General features: G+C 38.6%; 1 protein-coding gene across 1 annotated transcript in view; it reads right to left on the bottom strand.

The window, feature by feature from the left end:
* ADAM19 (ADAM metallopeptidase domain 19) overlaps positions 1-22,333 on the bottom strand; it is a 71,459-nt gene that overhangs the window by 7,674 nt on the left and 41,452 nt on the right. The window contains exons 8-21 of the mRNA XM_026682143.2: positions 20,547-20,618; positions 18,574-18,740; positions 18,155-18,239; positions 15,434-15,573; positions 13,453-13,630; positions 12,707-12,796; positions 9,583-9,778; positions 7,117-7,225; positions 5,921-6,125; positions 5,172-5,249; positions 3,377-3,485; positions 2,906-3,050; positions 2,139-2,220; positions 896-1,114 (exon numbers count right to left, since the gene is read on the bottom strand). Of these exons, the coding sequence (XP_026537928.2) occupies positions 896-1,114; positions 2,139-2,220; positions 2,906-3,050; positions 3,377-3,485; positions 5,172-5,249; positions 5,921-6,125; positions 7,117-7,225; positions 9,583-9,778; positions 12,707-12,796; positions 13,453-13,630; positions 15,434-15,573; positions 18,155-18,239; positions 18,574-18,740; positions 20,547-20,618 (1,875 nt within the window). The remainder of the gene's footprint in view (positions 1-895; positions 1,115-2,138; positions 2,221-2,905; positions 3,051-3,376; positions 3,486-5,171; positions 5,250-5,920; positions 6,126-7,116; positions 7,226-9,582; positions 9,779-12,706; positions 12,797-13,452; positions 13,631-15,433; positions 15,574-18,154; positions 18,240-18,573; positions 18,741-20,546; positions 20,619-22,333) is intronic.

Below are 22,333 nucleotides of genomic sequence, written 5' to 3'. Positions count from 1 at the left end.
AAAATGATGTTGAGGCATGGCTTGGTTCACCCACAAGGCTAAGTTAAAAATCTGAAACCCAGGGTTTACTAAACCAACTACACATTATGCCAAGCTAAAAACAAAAAAAGCCCTGTTACACCATCAGGCCACTAAAATGAGGAGATGTTCTAGGCAGAGAAGAGATTGAAAGGGAAATTCATTTTGACACAAGGTGGTGCTGTCATTTCAACCTTATTGGTTTTGCCAACCAATTTCAACCTGTTTGAGATGAAGTGGAAAGGGCAGTAAAGAGAAATTTGGGCTGTCAGGAGCTCCTCACTCTCCCTTTCTGTAGCTCTCAGGTCCCAATATATTACCCTACTAAACTTTGGCAGTAATCCCACCAAAATACAAAAATGCAAGTCCTTTATCATTTATTGATGGGAATCTTTTTAAAAAAGCTTAATTCTCTCATTCTGATATATACAAGCAAAACCATTCTCCTGACAATAAATACCTCTTTTACAGTAATGCTGGATCCTGAATTACTTTCAGTATATTACTACATCAACCACTATGCTCCCTTGCTCAGTCAAAAACCCTACATAATCCTATATATTCTTCCTGTCAATACTTGCTTACACAAAAGAACTATGAGTGCTCCCCTTATAGGCCAGGTCATGCCAGTACAAGTGACAGTCTATCTGATATATAAGACACACCCAAATGATGCACAGTTTATATCTGTGTTGAGATAAATATATGGTCCAATAATACAATGCAAATTGAAGCAGATACTTCTAAAGTTACATTAGAAAACATTTGCTAGCAAATACCAAATGTAGTAGTTTGAATTTCACTGGTTTTAAAACACCTGTACAGCTTACACAGAGTTGTTGATAAAGAGGATTTCATAGGTATATAAATTCCTCACCTGCTGAACCATGATATTTGGAGGTAGAGGTGCGGGCCTGTTTGGTGGAGTTCGTTTTGGCAAATGCTTCTTCTCGGTACGATGTTCCAGAAAGGGGGGTTTCTTTGTATAGTTAGCTGGAAAAGCGGGTGGTGGTGGCTGTCCCTGTCTCTTCAGTTCTGCAGGTGGCTCGCAGTACAGCACTTCAGATTTGGAGAGTGCATTCTGTATATCAGTAATCTACAAGCAAATCAAACAAAGAGGAAGATGGCATTTCTACTTTATTACTTAGGGTGATCGATTGACAACCAATTTTTTTCTGGCTTCAATAGGGGACAGCACCAAACTGACCCAGTCTGGGCTCAAAACAACTTAGGGTAGACTTAGTTCATGCTTAATTGGGGGACCTCAAGGGATTTGCATGGTTATAAGTGAGAATTGGAAGTCAAAGAACAACTCCAAACAACTCCTTGAGGAATGTGTCCATTAAGTCACCGTGAGTCAAACTTATTTTATCTTTACCTTTTTCCTACTCTGGCAAAGACTCATAGAGATCAAGGAAGTTTACAGTAATCACTGTGGTTTTATTTTCCAAGTATCTTTCTTGAATGGGTGCTATCAAATGCTGCATATATATTTTATGTCCTGGCCTAGTAATTGTGTGTGTGTGTGTGTGTGTGTGTGTGTGTGTGTGTGTACGTATATGTATATATGGATTTTACTGTTCATTCTTGTGGCCTTATTTTTATAGGCTCCAGCACTTGGAAGAGTACATTTAAAATATAATCTATACACGTCCCTTATTAGAAATATTTTCAATAAATACAATTTGCAACTTTAAAATAGAACAAAATTAAGAGGCATTATAGTATAGTGGTTAAGAGGGTGAGCTTGGAAGCCTCCACTTGACTCACTGAGCAACTGAGTCGGGTATTATATTTCAAACCAGCCTCCCCCTGGGGCATTGCTGTAAGAGTAAAATGACAAATCCCCTACTTACATTGCCTCAAGCACAACATAAATAAACAAATAATAAATAAATATATAAATAATGATTTGCAGCGAGATTAAAAATGGTTGGAGATCCCAAAATGGTCTAGTTCAGAGATAATGGGAACCGACATACAGAACAAGTTTCTTAGAACATAACAAGAAAATTAGTTGTACAACTAAGATATTTCATTTGATGGTGTATTTTAAAATGCTGAAGAATCAGAGCATGGCTCAACAGAGGTTTGATTACAAATTAGTCATTTCAAATTACCTTTCTCTGTCCTTGTGGAGTTTTCAATTTGAATGCTGGGTTGGTATGTCCATTCGCTTCCTTCTGAATGGAAGGAGGTGTGCTGTATCCAAACAATAGGGACAAACAAGTATTATAAATCATTTCTGCAGTTGCACTTGCTTTATTTGTATAAAGGTTTCTCTTACAAAGAAAACCACATGTTTTTATCTAGACTAACATTGAAAAAAGGCCAATAAATTCAGTAGCCACGTTGTAACAATTCATATTTCTATGGGTGAAATCTCTTATTAAATATAACAAGAGACCTCTTTTCATAATGTTTCTAGAAGCAGATCTATAGTGCTGACAGGTCTGAATAGTTATCTAAAATCTAAGTGGAATTATGCCCTGGATATATTTCTATTTATAGTTCACACACTATACTAAAGCTCTAATATGTACTCAGCCACTGTGTTTATAATCAATTTAGGACAGAAGTTTACAGATTGAGATTTGACAAAGGCAGCCTTTCCCTAAAAGCCTTGAATATGGCCTCCAAAGTTTTTCCAAAAACTGTAATGGTACCTTTATAATATAGATATAAATAAAAGAATACTGGCTTGTTGTGCATATGTATCCAGAAATCAAATGAAATATGAGGGGATATGAGCAACATCTCATCGATCCTCATGCCTACTTACCATAAAAAAACAATCATCTCATTTACTGACAAATTATCTATCCATCCACCCAGCCACCCATCCATCCATCCATCCATTCGCTCAATCATTCATTCATTCATTCACCTGGACTGTTGGGTTTTCTTGGGAGCAAAGATAGTCTTCTTAACTGGCACAAGTTTAGCTCTCCATTTGTAACAGCAAAAAGCTATTCCAATTAAAGTCAAAAGCAAAATGGAAACCAGGACACCTATGATGATTGGAATAGGACCTGGACCAGAAAAAAAAAAGCCAAAATTATTCAAAGTCACTGATTGTGCTAAAATGCAACCACCACACAAAAATACAACAACAACCCCTTTGTAGGATGCCAGCATTTGAACAGGTAATAGTGAAGGACATACCTGTATCATGTGTCACAATGCTGAATATGAGAGAGACGAAAACGTCACTTACCAAACTCTATCTTCCCCTCAGTTATATTGGTATGAACCACCCAATAAATTGTGGTCCTGTGCCTCCCTGCTCAGTCAAATTCCTGCCCCACAAGCTCTATTCACATGTCAATGATCAAATAACAATACAAATTACACCCACTTTTTTCAAGCATGGGGCCACTGTCCACGCTTCCTCCCTTTCCAGGTTTATCACAAAATGGAGGTGCCCATCCACTGAAACAATGGCAGTTGTGATTGTTGTTGCAAATCTGTATTGAGAGAACACCATCAGTGTTACTTCTGTAGTAAACGCCCTGCTCAGGCCAATCCAACAGCACAAGAAGCCTTTGTAACTTGCCTTGGATTTTGTTAGAGTTCAGTGCATTTAAAAGTCACCCCAACAATCCATGGTAATATCCATCATCCCTCCCAAGAAATGCAGCGTTTGAACATTCTTTTCAAAGGGTATATTTCCATGTTTCAAAATTCACTTTGGGTTGTATATACATTCCTAAAGAGGAACAGAGATGACTTCCCACTATTTTTAACCTCTTAATAAATACCCACTCCATAACAAATGGCCATAACTTCTTCTCAAATGTAAAACCACGGCTTAAGGAAAGCCGACCCTTCCAACATTTGATATTTAAGATCATTATAACACTTCGTGACCTATCTTTATGTTCTGAAGAGAACCCTAAGATTTGTTTAAAACTGTGAGAGAAGCATCAATTTAATCTTGCATGATGGACATCTACTCTAACATTTTGTATTCTGTCTCACCATTCAACCACCACTTGGCCACCATTCAACTACCACTTGGCCACCACTTGGGCTTGTTTAGTGAACAATCCCATTTTTGCTATAAAAATATTCCCAGAAAAATAGACCATAAATACAAAAGTATGTTTTGCATTTTGTTTCACTTTCTTCCATTTAACTTCTGCTGAACCTCTCTCAGGACAAAATATGAAAAGTACAAAAGCATTTATAGCCACTGAATTTTTACTTTAAACTTAAGAGCTGTTACACAGGCGTACATTTTAATCCCTTGTCGAACATCCAATTCATGTGTTAATATAGGATGGAAAGACATAAAAAGTTATTTTCCTAAAATGGGTATGTGTGTGTCTTTCTAAATTTTGGTACCTTTAAAAAAGCCACAGAAAGCCATTTGACATGCTGAGGTCACTGAAAGAAGAAATGGCTATATTTGTTATTCCTCTTTTATTCATCTGTTCTCATCAATTCCTATTCTATTTTGCTTATTTAAAAATAGGCATTTTGCTGTCAAATTTTAGCGACGTGGTTTCAAGGTGCTGGCAGGGCACAGATGGGGTGCTTGGAGGACAGTGTACATTTCTGTTCTAAAATATATTTTGGTCAATGTACAAATTAAACAATAATGATTTTTAAACAATATGTTTGATCCCAGTTCCAGAGGAAAAGTTTATTTATTTATTGGATTTTTATCCCATCTTTATTATTTTATGAGTAACTCAAAGCAGTGGATGTACATAATGTCCATAACATATTCCCTCCTTCTATTTTGCCCACCCTAAGCGGGTTGGGCTAGGAGACCGAATAGCCCAAGATCATCCCGCTGTCTTTCATGTCTAAGATGGACTTTAGAAAGACATACACATACCCATTTTAGGAAAATAATTTTTTATGTCTTTCCATCCTATATTAACACATGAATTGGATGATAGAATTCTATCATCCTGGTTTCTAGGCTAACATCTTAACCACCATACCAAACTAGCTCTCCAAATACACTTGAATTGGAAATCCTTCTACAGCCAGGTATATCTTTGATAGGACATCTTTCTCCATGAATACTATCTAGGTTGCTTATTAGTTTTCTGAAACCCAACAGAAAGAATAAGAGCTAGCCAAGAAAGCATAGAATAAATACAGTCACATGGTATCTGAATACAAGGACCGATACTTACTCCATGGCCATTGCACTTTTTTCCACAATGTCCACTATCAAAGAAGGAGGTATTCTGACAGTGGCCCTCAAAGCACACCTGGAGGAGAAACCGAACATTCAGAATTATACTAGAACAGTAGTTTTTAAAATGTGGTTCTAAGTCCCCAAAGGCCCTCTCAGAGGTCCATGAAATCAAAATTATTTGCCAACTTATGTTTAAAAACCCTGCAGTATTAAAATCCTAGATAACATGTCTATTTTAATTTTTAATATAGTAAAAAATGTTTAAGAAATACTGTACCACAGGAATAATGCTATTAAATGATTTGGGTACAAGGCATGCTTGGGATGTAAAATCACTTCATCAACTCTGAGAAGCCAACTCTTGCAATTACCCCATCCTGAGGTAATTACTTCATTGCTCTCAGCATCTGCTTAAGCCCAGAAGTTGATATATGGGAAGAAGAAGCAATTATTTATGGAGGATGAAGGATTATTAAACTAAGTCCGCCAAATTCCATAAATCTGTACTGCCGCATGCAACATGTTGTGTAGAACGTGAAGCCTGCTCCAAGGGAGGGAAGCTACACCCAGTGTGTCCTTCTTATTCCAAGTTTTTGATTCTGAGGATTCCCTTTGGGTTTTTCTCTTTTTCCCCCCCAAAGTTGAATTAAACTTCTAAAACAAATTGTTGCATGCAATTAATTCTGGGAAAAAGCAATCGTATTTTAAAAGGGAAATAAGCTACAATAGGCAGCCAGCGCTTACATGACTATCGCCACATTTGGTTCCCGTCATCACAAGTCCTGGGTCTAATATATCTCCTTCATCTTCTTCATTTCGATAGACGTGGGTACCACGACAACGAATTTCTCTTCCATTTAATTTGATAGTTGTATCAATTGCAACAGCACTGGACTCCAGAGGCTTTGAAGCAGAACTTTGGCACTGTATCTTGCCACATTTAGCACTTCTGGAAAGAAAAATTCTGTGAGTCTGAGTATTCTGGCTAAGATCTTAGCATCACAAACACCCAACACAAAGGCATTATTCACTTCCAATAAAATGAAGAGTCTTGAGGGACCTGGTGAGTCACATTCCATGTTATGTGCTGAAAAATATATTTCTTAAATGCTGAATATCCTATTTCATGTTTACTGACCTCAAAATTACCCTACCAATAAAAGGGTAAGTAAAAACCCAGTATCATATATAGAGCTTTATGTACATGTATTCAAACATTTACAGTGATTTTTTTCATCACTTTCTGAGATCAATTTTACTTCTGCTTTTCATTAATAAAGGCTTTGTTTGCCTTATGTATCTAAGGATTATGGAATTGCAAGAAAATGAGCATGCTTATAGTTGTAAGACAAAATAGGGCTTGAAGAGCATTTTGCTATCCCACCTTGGAACATGGTATTTCTTTTTTTTCAGTATCAAGTGTGGAGAGTCCTAATCCATATTGGGACCAAAGTATTGGTGGGTTTTCTTTTCTTTTCTTTTTTTAAAAAGGGGATACTTATGAAAACAGTCTGGAATTGTTGAAAAGCTGTAAGTTTCAAAAGATTTTTCAGAGAAATCTGGTGGAAGAAATAAGGAGCTCCTATCTGGATTGGGAAAAGTAGTTCAGATGATACATTCATACAATCCATGAGTCCTTTCTCTGCTGTTTAATTGATATAATGTTTATGCAATAAGGAACAGCAGGAAAATGTTCACAGTTATGAGGTCATGAAAAATAATTCCACTCTTTCCACAACTAACAAAGTCAGGGCATGAACTTGTTCTGAAATATTTGAATATAAGCAAAGCAAAAGTGACAATTTTGTCCAACAAAAATGGCCAATTAATGTGCCGCTATATGCAACATAGGTTGGATTCATTTTTTCTCATCTTTTAACTTGTGAGGATACGGAGTTATCTCATCTCACATGAAAACAGTTGGCCTTGTGTCTTTCTACCTTGTGTCGCACTTCCTGTAGTTCCCACTGTTATCCTTCCCACAGTTCCCATAGGAATCTCCGGCAGCGTTAACTTTCTCAAAGCAAAGGTCAGGGGCTGGCCTTGCTCCTGTATGGAAAAGATTCACAAAGTATAGCATTAGGTGTGGACCCATCAGTAAGGACAAAATAAGTGCTTTACTAGAACAGGCAAAACTGTCCTAGCCCAGTCTGTAAAATATATTTCATCTGATCCTCATGGGGTTTACTAGACATGACTACAGGTGGTCCTAGACTTACAACAGTTCATTTAGTGACCATTCGAACTTACAACGTCATTGAAAAAAGTGACTATGACCGTTTGTCACATTTATGAATGTTGTAGCATCCCATGGTCATGTGATCAGAATTCAGATGCTTGGCAGCTGACTCATATTTATGACAGTTGCAGTGCCCTAGAGCAGTGGTCCCCAACCTTTTTTGTGCCAGGGACCAGTTTCACGCAGAAACACTTTTTCAAGGACCGGGGTGGGGGGAGTCCGAGTTTGGTGGTTTGCTTGCAGATGTTTCATTACCTGACTAGGTAACATCTGATGTTGTTACCTAGTCGGGTAATAAAATGTCTGCCAGCAAACCACCAAGTTCAGGGAGCGCCAATGCCTCCTCATTGCAACCCTGAGCGACAGATATTCTCTTCTGTTGGGACATTTAAAACGGAGGGTTTCAGCTGCATATTCAGGAACTGCGCCGGGCTGAGGAGCGCCTTCAAAACTGAGCACTGGGCGGTGGCGGCCCACGGCTGTCTCCGCAGCTCAGGACAAGTCCCTGCAGGACAGCTGAGAAGCCCCTCTCGGCCCTGGCTCCCTCAGCCTCATCCCTCAGGTGTCTCCCTCCCTCCTCAGTCAGTCGCTCAGGTGCTCTCGCTCCTCCACCAGCCCAGGAAGAAACTGCTTCAAAGAAGCCGGCAGGGTGGCTTTTCCTGTCGGCGCAGCTCTTCCAAGCGCCCGCTCACCCCACCCCTCCGCCACGGTTCAATCCAGTGTTCCGTTCTGCCTGCTGCCTGCCTTCGCTTCTGGTTGTTTCGGAGCAGCTTCGGCTGAGTAAAAGAGGCGAATAGTTATTATTCTCAGCTGAAGCTGCTCCGAAACTACCAGAAACGAAGGCAGGCAGGCAGGCAGGCAGAACGGAGCACTGGATTGAACCTGGATTGATTGGCGGCAGGGTGGGGGTGAACGGGCGCTCGGGAGCTGCGCCGACAGGAAAAGCCACCCTGCCGGCTTTTTTGAAGCAGTTTCTTCCTGGGCTGGTGGAGGAGCAAGAGAGCGACTGAGAGAGGAACAAGGCGGGAGGAAACCGAAGCCACTGAGCCAGAGAGTAGGACAGGCTTTGGTTGCTTCCTCCCTCCCTCCCCTTCTTTCATTTGTGTCCTTGATCCCTGATCCCAGCAGCATTCACCGAAGGCGAAGAAAGCCGCCATTTTTTTTTATTTTTTTTTCTTTGCGGCCCGGTGCAAAGTGATCCACGGACCGGTGGTCCGTGGCCCGGTGGTTGGGGACCCCTGCCCTAGAGTCATGTGATCACTTTTTGTGATCTTCTGACAAGCAAAGTCAATGGGGAAGCCAGATTATCTTAAGAACAGTGTTACTAACTTAACAACTGCAGTGATACATTTAACAATTGTAGCAAGAAAGGTCATTAAATGAGGCAAAACTCAATTATGGTTGTAAGTTGAATACTACCTGTATTCATATACAAATATCAATGATTATCTATATCTAACGTATCTCTATCTCTCTATCTACCTATCTATCTTGACCTCCCCATCACAAGACCTACTGATGACATGAAGCCCTTATAAGCAGAAAAACAGTGACATCACCTAAATTGCGTTGAAGATGTTACCTAGCCTGATAATGAAACATTCGGAAACCAACCCATAAGCTCGGAGAACGAACTTCCACCTTCACATATTTGTATCTATGATTATTTGTAATAAAAGTTTCAGGAAATATCATGCTGCATTTTTAAAAGGCTTTTTAGCCCTTGAGATGAAAATTTGAAGCAATTTTCAAGCTTAAAAAAAAAAATCACCCAGACTTGACTTGGCTAGGACACACAATGGCATTTCATCATGCAAGAAAATCTGCTGCCCTTGAAGATCACCCACAAACTTTAACTGGTGTAGAATGCCTAGTAAAGAGGACCCTTAGGATTGCCCATATAATGTGTGAATCCAGCCACTGTACTCTAAGAATCATGTTAGGATTAGGGTAGAGTGATATGGACTCAATCAACATGTTACCCAACAAACCATAATTCAGCAAAGCAAGACACAATAGCCTCTGCACATTTTCCCTTTCTCTGTTCTTCTTCCTTGATGTAATTATAGTTCCATAAACTAAAAATAAGAACCATCTTCTCCTTCCTTTTCCTTACACCTGTGAATGCAAGGGGCCTCTGTCTTTCATAGAGATTGGTCCTCCTTACCATATCCCCAAAGCTGCAAACATTGCTGCTCGTATGTCAGACACATTCCATTGTAGCAATATGCCCTGCCATCCTCGCACGGGGTACCATCCATCTGGTAGAAGTTTGCAGGGCAAAACGGTGATTTGCCCGAACAGTATTCTGGTAGGTCGCATGTTCTCTCCTGTTCCCGGCAAAGAGTTCCAGGTGAAACCAACTACAGGAAGGTAAAATAATTAGACATTTATTTCAGGATGGTGTGGAATACTTGGCATTTCAGTTAAGCTGGCTAAGGGTTGATCTAGGCACTTAAAGATTTATATATCATAGTTTTATTCTGAAGACAAGCTGAACTAACTTTCGGTTTCCTTCATTCTGTATAGCAAATATAATTTCAATTCAATCTAATTCCTGAAGCATCACTAAAGGCAGGGCTGTCAAACTCCCAACCCGTGGGCCGGATACGTCACGTGCTGCCATCCCCTCCACCCGGTTTAGCGAAGGGGGGAAAAAGTCCCAATATATCATGCTGCCATGACGACGCAAGTTTGACACCCCTGACTGAAGGGAAGAAACGTCTCACTATTGCCCCCAAATTACATTTTTGTTGTCTCAAGTCTATAAAAAGTATCTCTTTTTTCAAATATCCGAGGAATTTTTTCAAACAAAAGCAATCTTGAACCATATCCTAATCTCAGTAATGCTTTATTACTGATCACTTATATTGTACTTTACCCCATAGGAGACTCCATACTAGAGGGAGAGATGGGATGGAAAATATTCCATGTTCAATTCCCAGCATTTTCTGTTTCTTTTTTTTAAAAAAAACTATGTCACATTTATTACCTGGCAGATAATCTGAAAACTTTTAGCAAGTGGCTTAACGGACAGAGCAAGTAGAAGTTGATTTCTGCCTTATGTAGAACATCTGGTATATATTATATAAATTTTAAATGATCATTTTAACTGGCAATATTCTGCTAGCACTAGGCTACCCTATTTATTTTCAGGCAGACCATGTTTCTAAAGCTGATTCTGGAGCTTCCTTTGCTTAACAAATGCAAGAACTACGGTTTGCATGCAACTCTTAAGAATCACTGATACTTTTCACCATAATGGGGGATGTGGTGGCTGCTTGAATTTGCATGGAAGGTACCGTGATGGTATCCAGACAGCTGTATTCAGCTGTCAACATGTAAAGGACTTAGCTTCTGAAAGCTACCGCATACAATCCAAATTATCAGATGGTAGCGGTGTGCAAAAATCTAAATGTTGCACATTGAGTGGCTTTGCCTAACCAGTTGGCCACAAATGTAGGGCCAACTTGAGCAGCAATTTTAAGCCAACCCAAGGAATGCATTTATGAAAGCAGGGCCTCCAGGAGACGTATGGGAAAAACCCAGCATACCAAGACTATTTTAAGTACATTTTCCTAAGAAAGCTATAATGTAAAGCGATACACAGGAATCTTTTGTCTGCATATTTATCTACTCCACCCTACCAAGAAATGAAGCTCAACTCCGCAGAGAAATTCAGATGTAAAATATAACAAACAGAAAACTATCAGTAAGAAGCAGGGTCAGAGAAAACCTTAAATGAAGATTTTGTCTTGCCAGGCACCACATATAAAAGACTAATAACGCAAGCAAGTAGAAGGCTTAACTTCAGGCCCAGCTGGGTCAATAACCTCCTTTCAAAGACAAGCTTCGCATTTGTAGTTCTAATCTCAGGGTGGGACTAATTTTAGCCAAAACAGCTGCCTTGGGTGGCTTCCCAAAGATATAGAAAGTGAGAAAATCAGAACCAGGTTGTCTCTATCTGTCCTATGCAATCCGGCAGGAGAGACATGCTGTGGGTACTGTCAGCCAAGGAATGTCAGTTGGTGGGGCCCTGAAGAAGAATGGCGGCAGCCTCTGGAACATGATCCCTCCAGAGATTAGGTTGGCCCAATCCTGCTGGCCTTCCATAGGGCCTTGAACACCTGGTTCTGTGCTCAAGCTTAGGGTTCTGGGTTTATGACAGCACCTGTTTTCTGACTATAATAAGGGCTTTTTATGGTTCTCAAACTGCTATGTGTTTTATTATGGATTTTATTTTGTATTTGTGTTCATATATTGTCCTTAATGTTGTGAGCCACCGAGAGTTCTATACTTGAGATGGGCAATCATATAAATTGAATAAAATGAATAAATACACTTCTGTCTTGCTTAGGCTTCTCTGCTTTGTCTGATGTCTTCAAGTCAGTCTTGATGCCTGGTATCAAATTCAGAAAGTTGGCATGCCATTAATTTGTTTTGGTAGCATTTTTCAAAAGTTATTCATCCTTACCTTCTTCTTAGAACTGAGAGGGAATAACTGACTCTCTCTCTGTGATACCCAGGTAGCTTTCATGTCTAGAACAGGACTACAATTCATAATCTCCTCATTTTTAGACCATGTCCTTAATCACTAAATCAAACTCTATAAACTTTTGAACAATGCCATAAGACCTCCTGGAAACAAGTAAAACTGGCCATATAATAGCAAAATCCAAGGCCCTTGGACAGTTGCACAGTTAAACAAACACCTGTTTTAAATAACTGAGTTTCCTGAGAATAAATGCAGAAAGAGTGTATGCATATTTGTAAGTAAAATTATTTCCTGATTATAACTTCTGCATTTCTGTATACTTAAACCCAAACATTTTAACACATGTCCTTAAGTTATGACAATGATATGTGTGTGTGTGTGTGTGTGTGTGTACATACAGACACATGCAGAGTGTGTCATGTTAAGACACACTGCTTGATAAGTGATTATGATAGGTGGACTGAACACTCTGACCCCCTGAAGCTGGGGTTCTTTAAGGCCTTCCCCCACAGTCTCTACTCCTTTCTCAATCCCCATGGGGATCCTATTTGGTATTGTGCCACCAATCCAGTTCTCTCTAGCACTTAATCACTCCCAAGTAGATGAAACAGTCATATAATCTAACCCTGCTTTTCTTCCTGTTGCAGTGATTTAGAAGAGGACGTGTGTCCTGAGGTTACAATCTTTCCAAATCAGAGTGCTGATTCAAATGAGAATTCAAGCCTTTATTATGTATATTAAAATTAAGAAACTAAACAGGAATTGAAAGGCACAGGTAAAAGGTAGCTAATCCCACCTTGCATTTGTGACAGCAAGTTCCATGAGCACATTCAGCGCCCTGCTTCAGAGTGCAATTAGCAGCATTGCAACAAGGATTATGACATTCCTGCAGAAGAAATAACAGAAATGACACGTGCTATAATTACAGAACAGATGTTCTATATCTAAAAACATTGGAAAGCATTTGGCTGTCCTTCTGGGTGGGTTGTAAGATTGTAGCTAGATATGCTTTTACTTTTCATGCCAAGTATAACAATATCCAAGAAGCTTCAAAGTTGCTTCTTAAAGATGTCACATCTGGGACTCAAATGTTTCAATTCTCAAATAAATTGAGATCAAAACACCAAAATATCAGGTCTGAGTTTTTCATATGATGAAATCTGCACTTAAGTTTCTCAGACAATAGCATCAGTATTGGCTCGCTGATGTTTTATCTGAATACTTGATTTCTATGCTTTTGGGTTACATTATCAGATTCTAAGCTCTAGAAAGAGGATTGATGTCCTTCTCAAGTAACAAAAAAGGGAATGAGGAGGTGTGGGTGGAGGAAATTACTCTGGAACTGCTCTCCGTGTTCATTAAGTTACAGAAGCCACGTTGCTAGAATAAACAGAAGCTTTCAAGCCAGAAAAAATATTTGGTGGAGGCAATAATAGAAAATTTAAGTAGAAGAACACACTTCTCATCATTTCTTAAGGAATACCAAAATACTAATTCTCACTTGACTCTGAAAAATCTATGAAACCAACCAAAAGGAATTACCTCTGCTTCTCCACAATCACATTCTTCTCCTTCTTCCAGATACCCATTTCCACACCTCTGTCCTCCATATATGGTCCTTGTATCTGGCATATTGTAAAGACACATCCCACCGCCAGATTGCAGATACCGTTCCAACTCTTTCCTATTGCATTCATTGAAGACTCTGGGGAAGGGGGCTCTGTAAAACACCCAAGGAGCAATCTTGAACTGTTATTATTCAAGCATTAGTACGAAAAATTCCAGAGTTGGGCTTTATTATTATTTTTAAAAACCCAATAAAATACACACAAACATAAAGAGGAAAACGAAAAAGGGAGAGATAGAAAGGAAAAGTTAAAAAGTGACAAAAATACATAAAATAACACATATAAAAATGATGTTTGACTATTTTCAATACAGAGACAATTATATAATACAACAACCTCTAAGTTTAAGTAAATCTTTAAAATATTAACAACCAATATTAAAAAAATAATATATTCTTAGTTTAAATTTAATCTAACACACAGAAGCATATTATTAACTGTACAGGGTAGTCCTCAACTTACAACAATTCATTTAGTGACTGTTCAATGGCACAGAAAAAAGTGACTTATGACAACCATTGCAGCATCCCAAATGTCATACAATCAAAATTTGGACACTTGGCAACTGGCTTATGTTCACATGAAAACCATGTTATTAACTTAACTGCAGGGATTAATTTAACAACAGTCTCAAGAAAGATCATAAAATAGGGACACTTAACAACTGTTCTTCTTAGCAACAGAAATTTTGGGCTCAGTTGTGGTCTTAAATCGAGGACTAGCTTTATTTGATAATCCACAATATTTCTGTAGTCAAATTAAATCTAATCCTCAAATCTCAAAGTCAAAACTTCATTTTTCTGTTTATGCTGCAGAAAATCTAACAATAGTCCCCAGGCTGCAAACTCTACTTGTTCCTTTAATAAATATTATTGTAACCTTGGTGACACACTTGACTTAGTTCACTAAAAGTAGGACCATTACTTGAGGGGAAAGAAGGAAAGAGGAAAAAAGTTGGTCCACTTTGCTGGAAGGCTGATGTTGGCTGAATGACAATTATCTGATTCTGATTATCTAGAACAAAGGCTATAACTTCAAATGACAAATTCTAACTTGCCAGCTTCTGTGATTGTTTTCCTAGGTGGAAAGAATTGCCTTTGGAAGAGTAACTAAAATATTTGGTTCCTGAAGAACCAGAGATACATTTGGACCAAGTGCCTATAAAGGTGAAAACAAGCAGTGCATACCTCTTTGGGTCAAAGAAGGAATTTAGTTTTGAGTTGATGCCCTCTAAATGTTTACAGTGTTTTGCTCAATTCTTTATATACAGAACAGCTGAAAAAAATATTAATGCTGACTTTTAGTAGTAAATTCTATGGAGACAATGAAAAGGGTACTGTGATGTCCTGTACAGTGTGAAATTACTATATAATATTGTATTATAATATTATTTAAATACAATACTAAACACTTGTGATGTTACAATATAAGCCCTGACTTTTGAACATCTGTACATAAGAAAGGGACCTTTCTCGCCTTATGACACTGCTGTCCATCTTGCCTATGGATGTCCTGAATGGGTTAAATACTGTATGTATCAGTCATAGCTAAAAAAGTAATTCAGATAAAGCCCCTTTCCTTCTGAAGGCCTTAATTTAAGTGAAACATTTCATTTCAGAGCCATAGTGGTGCAGTGGTTAGAATGCAGTACTGCGGGCTACTTCTACTGCCTACTGGCTGCCTGCAAATTGGCAGTTCGGATCTCACCAGGCTCAAGGTTGACTCAGACTTCCATCCTTCTGAGGTGGGTAAAATGAGGACCCAGATTGTTGGGGGCAATATGCTGACTTAGTAAACCGCTTAGAGAGGGCTGTAAAGCACTATAAAGCGTTTTATAAGTCTAAGTGCTATTGCTATCACTGCAATTTTTTTGTACATGCACATAAATAACTTACCCTGTTGCAGCAGCCATAATACATCCTCCATCTCTGGGGCTGGCAGAGCAGCAGCCAACTGAATCATGACTCATGCCAAAGTTGTGGCCTATCTCATGGGCCATAGTGGCAGCAACTCCAATGGCATTTTCAGAGTGATCCTGTCCAAGTACAGAATTAAGATGACTTAATATTACAATTCTACGGTATATTTCCTCCTCCTGGCTCATTCAGCCAAGAAGAGTGCATTAAGATCATAGCCCAATCTTCTCCTTTTTTACTATGTTCAATGGCACCCATCTATTTTAATTTATTTATTAAATGTATAAGGCTGCCCATCCGAAATAAACAACTTTGGGTATTTAAACATCAATGCACAAGGAAAAAAACAATATAATATCCTGGTAAACAAATGAAAAATACAATTTAAAAAAATGACACATGACTACATGTACATAAGAATGAAACTATGAGTAAAAATTATGGAAAGCACAGAAATTTGCAGTAGGTTTGTACATCGTTTGGTGATGAAAGTCATGGAGCACAATAAAAAATGAGTGCAAGATTGTAAAAATATAATCTAATTATTGTATAAAGAACAATAAATTAATGACAATAGGCACAGCAAGCAGACTTAAAAATGACAATGAAGATATTGAAGTGGTGGATAGATTCTGCCTTTTAGGAGAAACTGTCGACAGTTAAAGAACCATCAGTCAAGAAATATGCTACAGAGTGGCACTTGGTAAAATGACCATGAAGGCTTTGGAGAGATATTCAGATGCCACGATGTGTTTCTACCAATAAAAATCAGATTCATGCAGGCATTGATTTTTCCTGTGACACTCAATGAAGGTGAAATTTGGATTCTGAAGAAGCAACGTACAAAAAGTATCGACAATTGCGAACTTTGGTGTTGGAGAAAACTCTGAGAACACGGTGGATGGCCAAAAACCCAAACCATTGGGTCATCAAACAAATCAATTCAGAGTCCTCACTTGGTCATAAGGATAATGTTTAAATAACAATCATAGACCTTGACTTACAACCACAACTGAGCCCAAAATTTCCATTGCTAAGAGAGGCAGTTGTTAAATGAGATATGCCCCATTTTATGACCCTTTTTGTCATGGTTGTTAAGCAAATCTGGCTTCCCCTATTGACTTTGCTTGTCAGAAGCTCTGTAAGAAGGTTGCAAATGACAATCCCAGGAGCCCTAGACACTAAAACCATTGTAAATACATGGCCATGCACTCAAAGTTTGTTTACATGATTGTGGGGATGATATAATGACTGTAAGTGTGAGAAGTGGTCATAAGTCCCTTTTTTCTGTGCTGTTGAATGGTCATTAAATTAATGGTTGTAAGTCGAGAACTACCTGTATAAGGGAATGTAACTTTTTAAGAAATACATGCTTATAAAAACATTTAAGGGCCTCTTGCTGGATCGTACTTATAGTTCATTCTATCAAGTAATTGGCTTGTTATAGTGACCAACCCACATGAGAGAAGTACTGTTTGTCCTGCCAAGAATTAATATTCAGATGTATACGTCTTGTGAACATCAAGAGATATCAGCTGAAAGATTCAAATTCCACTAATTTATTTAAGCCTGTTTTAAAGCCATTTAAAATAGTGCCCATAATTTGTTTTGAGGTAGTTTAGTATCATATTCCTTATGTTAACTGTAAAGAAGTACTATCTTTTTTTAGTGTTCCAAAGCTACTCCTAGCAAGTTTTATTGGGTGACCATGTGTTATTTGACTGAAGTTGCAGCCTGTACAAAGCAATTTGGGCAGAAAATATTAGAAGGATGCAGAGTTCCCCTCTGCTTATTTTGATCCTCTTTGTGGCAAACTTACCAGCAAAACAATAATTGTCTCCCCCAATACCTTTTGGAAAACCTGTAATTTTCTCTCCCCTCCCCATGATTAAACAATCCAGGTTTTCAAAGTAAACTATAGCGCTAATGTCCATTAAAGGAACTGGACACTGAAATTCCACTCTTCTGATGAAAAAAAAAAACAGCCTTTAAGAAAAAGTAGGAGGAACCTATTACACAAAATATATTAATTTTTTGGGTTTGTTCCTATTTATTTCAAACTGTTTTGAATGAGGCAAGTATCATATTTTTCACACTATAAGATGCACTTTCCCCCCACTTTCTGTATGTCTTATAAAGCAAATATTGCAGGGGGGAGGGGAGGGTGATGCATTGCCATTGCCAGGGAACACTGGCGCCTTTGCTGCCGAGCAGCTGATTGGCGGTTGGATCGGCCTCCCAAAATGCTGCTGATCAGTTGTTCTAGGCGGTGGCGATTGCCACCTCAACCTATCACTGCCACCCATCGCCACTGCCTGTTTGCAGCTGATGGATGCACCGGCAGCGATAGGCGGCGGCAATCCCCACTGTCTAGAACAGCTGATCGGCAATCCAACTGCCAATCAGCTGCTTGGCAGCGAAGGCTCCAGCATTCCCCAGCAGCAGCAGCTCAGCTCAGCTGACTGGTGGTGAGCGCAATGGGGCAGAGCCCTGATGAGCCATGTGCTGGGGCTGTGATAATATGCTGAAGCTGACCAGGCTGTTTGCTGCAAGGATGCTAGCTAGATGAATAACTGGATGGATGCTGGGAGGCAGATTTTCTTTTCTTGTTTTCCTCCTATAAAGTTAATTGTCTTATAGTCTGGACTGGAGCGTCTTATAGTGCAAAAAAATTGTGTTTATTTATCAAGTGTAACTTACCATATTTACTCCTCCAGACTGATAAGCCGAACACATGGCCATCAGAGGGGCCAAGCCAATAGTAGTACCATGGAAGGACATCCCACTGTACCATGTTACAAGAGAGAGAACGAAATTATGAATATAATTTGTCCATCTATACATGCAGTTACATTTTGAAAGGAGACCATTTTATGTAGCCTAAGATGACCGCTTGCACTACACTCTCCTGAGACAACAGCGAGGAACTGGCTCAGAACTAACTTTGCATACCATCCAAAGTACAATAGATGATCTCACAGGGAGGAACTGAAGAAGAGAGACTTATGAGGAGGCCTCACCCTTCTTCCATTTAAATCAATAGAAAATACTGATCTAGCCTAGCAGGCCAGATTTGGTCCATGGTTATTGCTGTAAATGTTCAAAAATCAACAACTTACGTAATCAACTGGGCATTGTCATGCTTTTTATGTATTAGTAATTTGCGGCGCCAAGCAAGAAATGACCAAAGCGTTGAATGTGGGTTCTCAGAGATGTCACACTTATTGTAGTCATTCCAGACTTCAAGTCCAACCAGAGCAATCCGTATATTTAACGACCTGTAGAACTAAAAGTTGAGGAGAGAGAAAAGTAGAAGAGTTTTAGTTAATCAAGAGGCTTTGTCTCTATGAAACAGTTCTAAGATGAGCTACTTTTCTAAGGTTTTGTGACAGATTCTTTCTTATTATTTCTCCCTGAGAAATAAATATCCATATAGACCAGGGGTGTCAAACTGGCGGCCCACAAGCCAGATGTGTCATGCATAGGCCACACCCACCCCAGCTCTGCGAATGGGAAAAATGTTGTGAAACGACATATGATGGCAACATGACACAGCAAGTTTGATACCCATGGTATACTATAGACAATATGATGATGTTTCAAAGAACTCCTGCTGAATTGACTTCTTTGTGGTTTTCAGGTTTCTGGGATTGATCTCCAAACGGAAAAGGTATTGTGAAGGACAGAAGCAACCTATACTACTTCTCTGCTCCAAAAGTACCCACCCACCATCAGTGGTATTCATTCATTCAACACTGTTAATCACATTTTCAATATCATAGGGGGGAAATGAAATGGAAAAATTAATATTACTAAGGTCTATATTAGTGAAGATATCTTATACTACTGAATCAATTCAAAAATGATTTTAAAAATATCAACCAAATTGGTATATCTTAAAGTGAGATAAATGACTTCTTTTGTTTAGGCATTGGACTCCTCACATAATGTCTACAAAGAGTTGGTTACTAACTGCATTATGGCAGAAGTGTCATACAGATGAGAGAACACTTACTCCTATGGGTTTTTTAAATTCTTCTGTTTAATTGTGTCCAACACTTGGAGAATGCCTAGACAAGTCTCTGAGGTTTTCTTGAGAAGGTTTTTCAGGAATAGTTTGCCATTGCTTTCTTCCATGGGCTGTAACAGTGACTGGCCCAAAGTCGCCCAGCTGCTTTTGCGCCCCAAGTTGGGACTAGAATTCAGTCTCCTGGTTCCTAGCTTGATGCCTTAACTACTCCATGAAACTTGCTCTCAGCTCATATGATAGTATGATAAGATTCTACTAATGTTTCCTTTTTGCTTACTATACACAAAATCATTAATAAAGATCCCTGTTGTTTAAAGATGTGAAGACACCCTCAAACTGTATACCAACATTTTGGAATCTACAGTTATATCCATAATTATTCATGATTGCAGATTCCAGCATTTTGATATATGATCATGGATGAGGGGTAGAAACAAAAATCATTATTTCAGAGTTATTCTGGATTTACCATCTAGGTAGGATTACAGATATGTAATCATTTTCTCTTTATAAAGCAACATTCCATTGATAGCATAGAAAGACTGATTATATATTATCTTAAAATTTGGCTGCATGAAAAATACATGAACTTTCCGTGTAATGAAATTTTTTCCTTCCTATAGTTGCATGTTCCTTTTTTTCCTTTTCCTTTTTTCCTTTTTTCCATCTAGGTAGGATTACGGATATGTAATCATTTTCTCTTTATAAAGCAACATTCCATTGATAGCATAGAAAGACTGATTATATATTATCTTAAAATTTGGCTGCAAATTTTTTCCTCTTTAATTTACCTTTTCACATAAAAATATATACTCTTAGAAGATAAATAAATATTAATTGTTCTGTAGCTGTATTTTTTTAGTAATAGAATAATTAAATTAAAAGGCAACTTTCCCACCTTATCTTTATTCCAAGTTTCTCTCTTCTATCCATTAGTTTCTGTTTTTCTTTTTTAGAAAATGTGGGAAATTACACAGAATAGGCAGTTAGGAAATCAGCTTTTCCTGATTTGTTATTTTAAAAGATAACAGGTTTTCCTGTAAAACATGTATCTGCTCTTACTTTATCTACATAATTGGCAGCTTCCACTAATTTATTCTTGGTTGCTTGAAGATCATGTTTATTTTTCTGAAACTGAAATAGAAAAAGAAATTCAGCCATTATCAATGCTGCTGAACTGCAAAATAATCAGTCAAGACTATGTTACAATATACATTTTCATAAATACAATGAATAAGGTGCCATACAGCCATTTCCAGCTGTAGATAATACACTCACATACAGCTCTTGTTACTGCCTAGTTGCCAGGATTTGAAATCCAAGTCTCAAGTTTATCCCATGGATGTTATAAGTCAATGTTTGAGTTAAGAACATTATGACTAATGAAGTTTCTTTTCCCTAGCTTCTGTTCTTCTAGCACAGGGGTGTCAAACTCAAAGCCCATGGGCCAGATCCGGCCCACAGGTTGCTTAAATCTGGCCCACAGGGCCAACCTGGAAATAGCAAAGGACTGGCCCGCGAGGCCTCTGGCAGCCAAAATGAGTAAGACAAGATGGCTTATTCACTCTATGATAATTGAATAAAAAAAATTATTGGGTATATTATTATGCACCTTATACTTGGCAAACTCAGAGTCACATAATTGAAGACACAGGTCTATGTTGTATAGATATGTGCTGTGATTAGGAATATAGCTGTCACCATGGCTGGAAATATATATTTCTTTATATCAAGCGTAAATTAAAAATAGGAAAAATGGTCAAGCAAATAGCCAGTGAGACAATCAAATTACTGCAGAGATATGATATCAGCAGAAGTCCCGTCTTTGAAAAGAACCAAGCAGGAGGAAAAGGAATTAAAATTAAAAATTCATGAATGAGCTAATGTCCTATTGGGAATTATACTAGTTAGTTCCAGTAATTGATTAGAAACAGACTCCAGACATGTTCACACAGAATGTTTTTACATCTCTATTGGGCTTGTCCAGTCATCTAAGACACAGCTAGGAATAGTGGTCACACTATTTGGTATTCTTGAAGGAGTAGTGCCTTTGTGATCTGGGATTAACAATCCTTTCTTTGGTCCCTTTGTCATTGTCAGATCACAGTTTTGTAGCTATGATCTTCTCCTGAGCCATACCCCTTCACAGGGGAGGGGGGAAACCTGTTAGATTGGTCTGCCCCAATGACTGATTTACCCTAATGGGTTTCAGAGGAGGTTATGAGATCAGCTGCATAGTCCTGCCAAGTCCTTAGTCGCCATCTGGAATTGGAAGGTGAGTGAAGTTTAGAAGAGATTGTGCCCAAGTGATGTCTCCTGACTTGGGGGATCTTGGTGTTCTTTATGGTATATGAAAAAATGAAGAGAGATTAAATTGATTAAGAGATGTCTAGAAGACCACTGGTGGTGGAAGATGAAAAACGAACTCAACAATTAAACACAGGTAAGAGCTGCTGTTAAAGAAACACTTGCCACTACTTAAATCCATCTACCTGCACCACTACCACTGGTTACCTAAAGCAATCAAAAAGTTTGGTCCAATGTGCAGTTGGCAGAGTTCATTGGCAGAGAACCCTGCTACTACTGCACAGTCTACAAGTTCCAAGGAATCCCAGAAATCATTATAAGTTTTCATCTCGCTTAACTCAATGTATTGGTGTCACCTGACTCTGAGGCATTTTGTCTGCAAGTGTTTTGCACATCAGCCACAGTGGCCTACTAGGAAATCTTCTCCTATGCCCAGATTGAACAGAACTCGGGTCATCTTCAACAATGTCATGGATAAAATTTCGCAGACGCAATAAATCTGTTGCACCATTCTTATTGCCATGAACCTGAATTGTATCTAT

Source organism: Notechis scutatus, chromosome 2 (genome assembly GCF_049901735.1).
Source record: "Notechis scutatus isolate UNSWTSFEM ecotype Mainland chromosome 2, rNotScu1.2, whole genome shotgun sequence".
In the NCBI taxonomy this organism is placed as follows: Eukaryota; Metazoa; Chordata; class Lepidosauria; order Squamata; family Elapidae; genus Notechis; species Notechis scutatus.
The sequence above is the reverse complement of the archived record's forward strand: the minus strand, read 5'-3'. Positions and strand labels throughout refer to the sequence as shown.